This window comes from Macaca thibetana, chromosome 11 (genome assembly GCF_024542745.1).
Source record: "Macaca thibetana thibetana isolate TM-01 chromosome 11, ASM2454274v1, whole genome shotgun sequence".
In the NCBI taxonomy this organism is placed as follows: Eukaryota; Metazoa; Chordata; class Mammalia; order Primates; family Cercopithecidae; genus Macaca; species Macaca thibetana.
The window spans coordinates 54,026,892-54,035,390 of NC_065588.1; the positions used below are offsets into that span (position 1 = coordinate 54,026,892).

General features: G+C 51.3%; 1 protein-coding gene across 9 annotated transcripts in view; it reads left to right on the plus strand.

The window, feature by feature from the left end:
- Positions 1 to 6,336, plus strand: part of OS9 (OS9 endoplasmic reticulum lectin) — a 28,374-nt gene extending 22,038 nt beyond the window's left edge. The window contains exons 6-15 of one of the 9 annotated variants that reach the window (XM_050747275.1): positions 543 to 753; positions 864 to 968; positions 1,182 to 1,282; positions 1,463 to 1,514; positions 2,628 to 2,716; positions 2,910 to 3,188; positions 3,759 to 3,948; positions 4,862 to 5,026; positions 5,169 to 5,281; positions 5,562 to 6,336. In XM_050747275.1, the coding sequence (XP_050603232.1) occupies positions 543 to 753; positions 864 to 968; positions 1,182 to 1,282; positions 1,463 to 1,514; positions 2,628 to 2,716; positions 2,910 to 3,188; positions 3,759 to 3,948; positions 4,862 to 5,026; positions 5,169 to 5,281; positions 5,562 to 5,687 (1,431 nt within the window). In that variant the 3' untranslated portion in view covers positions 5,688 to 6,336. Of the gene's footprint in view, positions 1 to 542; positions 754 to 863; positions 1,283 to 1,462; positions 1,515 to 2,627; positions 2,717 to 2,909; positions 3,189 to 3,758; positions 3,949 to 4,861; positions 5,027 to 5,168; positions 5,282 to 5,561 lie in introns of all 9 variants that reach the window. The other 8 variants (XM_050747277.1, XM_050747276.1, XM_050747278.1 and 5 more) reach the window with 8 other exon arrangements.
- The last annotated feature ends 2,163 nt before the right edge of the window (positions 6,337 to 8,499 follow it).

Below are 8,499 nucleotides of genomic sequence, written 5' to 3' on the forward strand. Positions count from 1 at the left end.
AGGCATAATGGCAGGTGCCTGTAATCCCAGCTACTTGAGAGACTGAGGCTGGAGAATCGCTTGAATCCAGGAGGCGGAGGTTGCAGTGAGCCGAGATCATGCCATTGCACTCCAGCCTGGGTGACAGAGCGAGAATCCATCTCAAGAATAATAATAATAATAATACATATATAAAGCAAATATAAGTATATATATATATACACACACAATATTTGTACAAAATAAGAATATGAAACACAAATTGGTTACCTACAGTTAAACTGCCTGAGTTCAGTTCCTGTTTTTACCACTTAAAAGCTGGTCAACCTGAATAAGTGCCTTAACTGCATCACACCTGTTTCTTGAGGCACGAAGTTGAGATACCAATACCCCTTCACTGGGTCTTTGTGGTAATTAAGTGAGCAAATTTATGTAAAGTGCCATATGCACAGTGTATGCACAATGCTTGACAGATAATCAGTGCTTAGTAAAGACACCTGCTCTAAGAACTAAAGCAAGTTATTGTTGGTGATTAAGTGTATTCACCCTTTCTGTCCTGGCAGTTCCTCTGTGACGAGGGTGCAGGTATTTCTGGGGACTACATCGATCGCGTGGACGAGCCCTTGTCCTGCTCTTATGTGCTGACCATTCGCACTCCTCGGCTCTGCCCCCACCCTCTCCTCCGGCCCCCACCCAGTGCTGCACCCCAGGCCATCCTCTGTCACCCTTCCCTGCAGCCTGAGGAGTACATGGCCTACGTTCAGGGGCAAGCAGGTGAGTAATTAGAGAAGGAGGAGAAGATACGGGGGTAGGGGGCGGCAAAAGATCAAGTATTGAATAGCCAGAGGAATGTGTTCCTGGCCTGCTTGCATGCTGTTTCTCAGTAGACTCAAAGCAGTATGGAGATAAAATCATAGAGGAGCTGCAAGATTTGGGCCCCCAAGTGTGGAGTGAGACCAAGTCTGGGGTGGCACCCCAAAAGATGGCAGGTAGGACCTTGTTTCACCTGTTCCATGAAACTCGCTTCCATTTTTTCCCTTCCCCTGATCTTACTGTCCTGACTGACTGGTGGGGTGGAGTGGGAGAGTACCATGGGCCCTCATCCCTTGGTGATAGAGGAGGGGAAGGGACCCCATCCTATTTGCTCCTTTCTGTCTCACCCCTCCTGTCAGATCAATGTCTCCCTGTTCTCGGTACCCTAGGTGCGAGCCCGACCAAGGATGACAGTAAGGACTCAGATTTCTGGAAGATGCTTAATGAACCAGAGGACCAGGCCCCAGGAGGGGAGGAGATGCAGGCTGAGGTGAGACCAGCTGCCTCAGAGGAGCGGGATGGGAATGGGGAGGGTCACTGTAGCTGAGGTCATTGTGAGGTGACCTACATCTACCTAGGGATGCAAGGATATCCCCAGAACCTTTGCCTTCATAGTATGGAGGGCATGAACAGGCTTTCATACTTGACTCTTTCCTTTTCTCCTTGTCAGGAGCAGGACCCAAGCCCTGAGGCAACAGATTCAGCTCCAGGTGCTCCCAATGGTGAGTGAACCTTCCATGTCTCCTTTACCATATATATTTTAGGATTGGCAGGGATAGAGATGGAAGGGAGAGCTAAGCACTGGGAGGGAGATTGAGTAGCCAGGCCAGCAGCAAATTCATTTTTACAGGAGTTAATACTCTTTGTAGACAGCACTGCTATTTTAGCAAGGTGGCAGAACACAGTAGCTCCACCACTTGGTGACTTTGTAATTCACTTAACCTCAATTTTCTTACCCATAAAATGAGGGTAATAACCCCTACCCTAGAGAGTTGCACGGGATTAAATGAGAATGCATCCATAATTCATAGTAGAAGGCCTGGAACTGAATAAACTAAATGGTTAATATTTGTGGAAAGAGGAGAAGGGTTCCAGGGAAGATAAGTCCTTAGCCCCAGGATCTCCTCTGTAGTCCTAAAAGCTGGAGTGACTGCCAGAAAGGCCTCAGAAGTGCATGGAAGAGTGGGGACTTAGCAGCTTGTTGGCATCCATCTCTCCTACCGGAGTGTCCACTTTAGAACAGTGCTCTCTGCAGACGAATGTTTGCCCTTGTCTCACTATTTAACAGGTAAACCCTAGAGGCAGGGACCGTGTCCTTCCTTGGTCTCTCATTACCTGTCCTTAGGAATCCAAAGAGCACTTAGGAGTGCAGTAGCGCACACCTGTAATCGTAGTTACTTGGAAGGCTGATGCAGAAAGATTGCTTGAGCCCAAGAATTCAAGATCAGCTTGGGCAACATAGTAACACTCCATGTTGAAAAAGAGCCGGGTGCGATGGCTCATGCCTGTAATCCCAGCACTTTGGGAGGCTGAGGCAGGTGGATCACCTGAGGTCAAGAGTTTGAGACAAACCTGGCCAACATAGTGAAACCCCATCTCCACTAAAAATACAAAAATTAGCTGGGCGTGGTGGCAGGCGCCTGTAATCCCAGCTACTTGGGAGGCTGAGGCAGGAGAATCGCTTGAACCCGGGTGGCAGAGGTTGCAGCGAGCAGAGATTGCACCACTGCACTCTAGCTTGGGTGACAGTGCAAGACTCCGTCTCAAAAAAAAAAAAAAAAAAAAAAATTTAAACACAACAGAACTGGTTCATGATTATTACTCTTTCATCTCAGATTTTCAGAACAACGTGCAGGTCAAAGTCATTCGAAGCCCTGCAGATTTGATTCGATTCATAGAGGAGCTGAAAGGTGGAACAAAAAAGGTATAGGCCATGCTCAGGGAATGGGTAGAACCCACCTCCCAACTGCGAGCATTTGAAAACCTACGCTGACCTGGGACTCAACTCCTGGGTCCCCCAGTACCACACACCTGCTACTATTTGTCTGCCCCCCACCATGTGTCTCTGTTGAAACTCCAACTGTCTGCCTCTTTCTCCCCACTCCCTACCCACCCAGGGGAAGCCAAATATAGGCCAAGAGCAGCCTGTGGATGATGCTGCAGAAGTCCCTCAGAGGGAACCAGAGGAGAAGGAAAGGGGTGATCCAGAACGGCAGAGAGAAATGGAAGAAGAGGAGGACGAGGATGAGGATGAGGATGAAGATGAGGATGAACAGCAGTTACTGGGAGAATTTGAGAAGGAACTGGAAGGGATCCTGCTTCCGTCAGACCGGGACCGGCTCCGTTCGGAGGTGAAAGCTGGCATGGAGCGGGAACTGGAGAACATCATCCAGGAGGCAAGCCCAGCTCCTCCTCCTATTAATTCCACAGCCGCCTGGTCCCGTGAAGCAGGACAGGCTGAGGGACTAAAAGAAACAGAGAGCACAGCACAGGGCAAGGACGGGGCACTTGGAAATGATAGCTGTTTCCCTAATTAATCGGGGCTATTGGGGAAGGGGGACCAGAGAGAGGCACAAGACTTAAATATCAGACTCTCTGGCCAGGCACAGTGGCTCACGCTGTAATCCCAGCACTTTGGGAGGCCGAGGCGAGCAGATCACCTGAGGTCAGGAGTTCAAGACCAGCCTGGCCAACATGGTGAAACCCTCTCTACTAAAAATGCAAAAAACTTAGCCAGGCATGGCAATGGGCACCTGTAATCCCAGCTCCTTGGAAGGCTGAGGCAAGAGAATCTCTTGAACCCGGGAGGCGGAGGTTGCAGTGAGCCGAGATGGCACCACTGTACTCCAGCCTGGGTGATGAGCAAAACTCCATTTCAAAATATCAGACTCTCCTACACAGCCCAGCCCGCTGGCTGCCTCCACGCCCCAGACCCTTGACTCACTCTCTTCTCTTGGGTATTCCAGACCGAGAAGGAGCTGGACCCAGATGGACTGAAGAAGGAGTCAGAGCGGGATCGGGCAATGCTGGCTCTGACATCCACTCTCAACAAACTCATCAAAAGACTGGAGGAAAAACAGAGTCCAGAGCTGGTGAAGAAGCACAAGAAAAAGAGGGTTGTCCCCAAAAAACCTCCTCTATCACCCCAACCTACAGGTGAGAGCAGTCAGACAAGAAGGAGTAGCCCAGTCCGTTGTTTTCATCCCTCAGCTGGTCCTATTCCCAGAGGGGACCCTGTTCCTTCCCTTCTGAGGGTGCTCATTCTCTCCCCGCTTTCTGGAACACTGTCCTCACTTGCGCCTGCTTCCCATCACCATCATCCCTTTGCGTGCTTACCTCCTATTCATCCCTCTGGGAAGCAGCTTTTAGAGCATGTCTGCCTGTTTTCTGGTTTGCTCCTGTACACCCAGTACCTAGCACTCTGCCTGGCACACAATGGATGATCAGTAGGTAGTAATTGAATGCTTGCGAGTCTATATGTGAAAACCACACATCTATGAAGGATGCAACCTGTCAACATTTAGGACTTTGCACCAAGAGAGTCCCCAGCTGTCAGGGCATGAATAGGAGAGCCCAGCCGCACATGAGCCAATAGCCTGGATAGACTTTAAATTATATCTTCTTCTTGCATCCCCTTGTGTCCATTTCATAGGGTCCTATGGGTGTGGACATCAGATGTTCCAAATGAAATGTTCCAGTTTCAAACCCTCCATCCCATTCTCCCTATAAACATTGAAATGTCTTTAAAGTCCTAACATATGGAGGAGGAGACCACACTTTTCCAACCTGCTTCTTCAGACAAAACTTTGTTGGTGCAGGTGGCCTGCTTTTGGCTTCAGAAAACATTTGTTTTCCTATAGGTGATGGGCAGAATTATTGGGTAGGGTGGGAAGACGGAAGGCAGCAATTGGTGGAGGGAGCTCTATAGGCTGAATTGGGAGTGGGGGCACACATTTTTTTGAGCCCTGGCTCATACACATGTTGAGATGGAATAGCTGCCAAAGCTGCCACCCCTAACCCTGGAGTCATGCCTCTGCTTTGTGTTTCCCTGTGTGTCTCCCCCTCTAAGAGGAGGATCCTGAGCACAGAGTCCGGGTCCGGGTCACCAAGCTCCGTCTCGGAGGCCCTAATCAGGATCTGACTGTCCTCGAGATGAAACGGGAAAACCCACAGCTGAAACAAATCGAGGGGCTGGTGAAGGAGCTGCTGGAGAGGGAGGGACTCACAGCTGCAGGTGGGCCCTGGAGGGCGGCTGGACCCAGCACTGTCGGAAGGGCAAGCTGCCGGAAGTGGAGGGGCTGGGACCAGTGGGGCAGGGGGCCTGCCCTGAGGCTCCCAGCCATCCTCTCCTCTCACTGCATACTGCTCCTTTCCAGGGAAAATTGAAATCAAAATTGTCCGCCCATGGGCTGAAGGAACTGAAGAGGGTGCACGTTGGTTGACTGATGAGGACACAAGAAACCTCAAGGAGATCTTCTTCAATATCTTGGTGAGAGGCTTCTACCCCCAAGTCCTGGCCCCCAGGCCTCCTGTCCCCAGCCCGCCTGGAGTGGAGGTGTGGGCCTGCCCCAGCCATGCCGTTGCTGAGCTTCCGTTTCCTGATCTGTAAGACAAGGCTAGGGTTCCAGTGATTCAGAGTGCTGCCATGCAGGAAGAGCCTCTCAGGACATGGGTGTCCTCATTCCCTGCCTTCCCCCAGCTGCCTGGCCCAGGACTTCCTTGGGCTCAACAGCGAGTAGCTCCAGCCCACCTCTACCCTCTCCCACCAGGTGCCGGGAGCTGAAGAGGCCCAGAAGGAACGCCAACGGCAGAAAGAGCTGGAGAGCAATTACCGCCGGGTGTGGGGCTCTCAAGGTGGGGAGGGCACAGGGGACCTGGACGAATTTGACTTCTGAGACCAACACTGCACTTGACCCTTCATAGAATCCAGAGTCTTCCTGGACTGGCCTGCCTCCTCCCCACCTCCCCACCCTGGGACCCCTGAGGGCCAAACAGCAGAGTGGAGCTGAGCTGTGGACCTCTCGGGCAATTCTGTGGGTGTGGGGGCCCTGGGTGAATGCTGCCACCCCAGCTGGCAGCCACCTTGAGAGCTCACCCGGCCTGTGATGTTTGCTCTCCTGAGCTTTCGCTCAATCCTCTTCCTCTTCCTCTGTGGCTTTTCTTGTTATTGTACTCTAATGATAGGATATTCCCTGCTCCCTACCTGGAGATTCGGTAGGATCTTCTGAGTGGAGGTGGGTAGAGAGAGCAAGGAGGGCAGGACACTTAGCAGGCACTGAGCAAGCAGGCCTCCACCTGCCCTTAGTGCTGTTTGGAGTTGCTTTACCCCCTTCTCTTGAATTGCCTTGAGATGTCCTTCTCCCTTTCCCTGCCCACCCTGTCCCCTACAATTTGTGCTTCTGAGTTGAGGAGCCTTCACCTCTGTTGCTGAGGAAATGGGAGAATGCTGCCCATCACCTCCAGCACAATCCCAGTGAAAAAGGTGTGAAGCATCCACCATGTTCTTGAACAATCAGGTTTCTAAATAAAGAACTGGACCATCAATCTGTCAACCTTTTTTGTGGGGTGGGGGTTCCAGCAGGGAGGAGGCTCAGTGTTCTTTTCAGATCATGCTCTGATCCTGTTCTTTGCTCCCCACTCCCCAGGTACTATAAACGGGGGCTGGGGTATGCAGGAAGAGACCAGAGTGGCTAAATGAAGCCTGGCCTGGCAAGGATTGAAAGAAACACTTGCAGTACCGTCATCTTCTTTTTCTCATCTGTCTGTTTCTGTTCCTTCCCTTCTCTTGCACCAAGTCTTTCCCTATCATTTCCCCCTTTATACCCTGAAAGCCAAAATGCACACCATGGAGTTCCCCACAGCGGGGATCTTCCTTCTGCTGCGGTCTCGCCCACAGCATGCTCCAGATTCCATTTGTCACCCACACCCCTACCCACCTGTCCTTTCAACATTTCCCAAAAAGACCTCCACCTTTGGGCATGCCCAGAGAGAGGGCTGCTGCCCACACATGCCAGTTTCTTAGTGTGCCAAGGGTATGTAGGCCTGGTGTCTCCCTTTCTTCTTCACTACCAAGTGCAAGCATGGGTCCCCCAACATGCCTCCTCCCAGTGTGGAGGACTCTTGATTTTTTTTTTCTTTCTTTTATTGAGACAAGAGTCTCGCTCTGTTGCCCAGGCCGGAGTGCAGTGGCCCGATCTCAGCTCACTGCAACCTCTGCCTCCCAGGTTCAAGCAGTTCTGCCTCAGCCTCCCAGTGACTGGGATTAAAGGCATGCACCACCATGCTCTGCTAATTTTGCTCTGAGGTGAACGGCCTTTCTGCTGAAGGCTCCCCCCGGGCTCACAGGAAAGAAAAGGGATAGAGGAGCCAGGCACGGTGGCTCACCCCTGTAGTCCTAGTAATTTGGGAGGCTGAGGCGGGAGGATCACTTGAGGCCAGGTGTTCGAGACCAGCCTGGCCAACATGGTGAAACCCTGTCTCTAATAAAAATAAAAAAAATTAACTGAGTGTGGTGGCGGGTGCCCATAATCCCAGCTACACGGGAGGCTGAGGCAGGAGAATCGCTTGAACCCTGGAGGCGGAGGTTGCGGTGAGCTGAGATCACGCCACTGCACTCCAACCTGGGCGACACTGTGAGACTGTCTCAAAAAAAAAAAAAAAAAGGATAGAGGGCTGGGAACTCCCACATGTCTGTAAATGGAGAGTGAAGGATTCAACTGTTGAAGGAAGCTCTTGATGAATGTGGACTAGTGCTTACTGTGCATGCTATGCTTACGTTGTTTTGTTTTGAAGTGTAAATTGGCAGACTTAGAAAACCCTGCTTCCCCTGGTCCATCTGTGCCCCCTGAGGGAGGGATGCTCTAGCTGGGCAAGAGCTTAGACACTGCCTTGAGGGCAGCAGTAGTCAGAATGCTGTGCCCAGACCACACCCCTCATCTCCCACCAGCGGGGCCTTGAACAAGTCACTTAACTTTCTAAATGCTGTTTCTTCATTGGTAAATTGTAGACAACAGTACTGGCTTTTTAAGATGGTTGCGAGGATTTAATGACATAGAGTGTATGTCTTGCTTTTAGCACAGAACCTGGCCCGAAGTAAGTGCTCACTAGCTTTCTATTATAAGCTAGCTCCTGATTTCTGAAAAGACTGGGTTACTTGGAAGCAAGGGTCTCAGGAGTCCTCACAGCTGATCAGCAGCTCAGAATGGGAAGGGGCTGGGGCAGGAGGACTGTGCTTTGATTTGCTGGGGATGGAGTCTCAGCATCGCCAGAAAGCAGAGTTTTGGAAATCTCACTCTGTCAATCATTTTGTACTTTCAATCAAAATTCCTTTTTCCTTTCCTTTGGCTTTTGGCAGCACTCCCATGGTGAAGGTCGGTCTGCCTCAGCTGTGCTAAGACAAACAAAAGGAGGGGAGCAGGGTGTGGCAGATGGCAGCCAGCAGGGCTGCAGGGAAGGCTGGCGGATGGCAATAGGGCATCCTGCATGGCAGGGCATCCAAGCAAGGCAGCCCAGGGCGAGCTGTGAAGGGGGCATGGGCACAAAGGGGCAGCAGCTCTCCTTCACCCACCCAGGGAGTCCCTTTCTGGGCTCCTATTTTGTCATAACCTGGAGGACTTGATATTTTGTCATTCCATCCACTACCGCCTTTTACATCTCCCCCACAAGACCGAAGATACTCCCCATTAAGAGAAGAGGCAAGTGGATTAT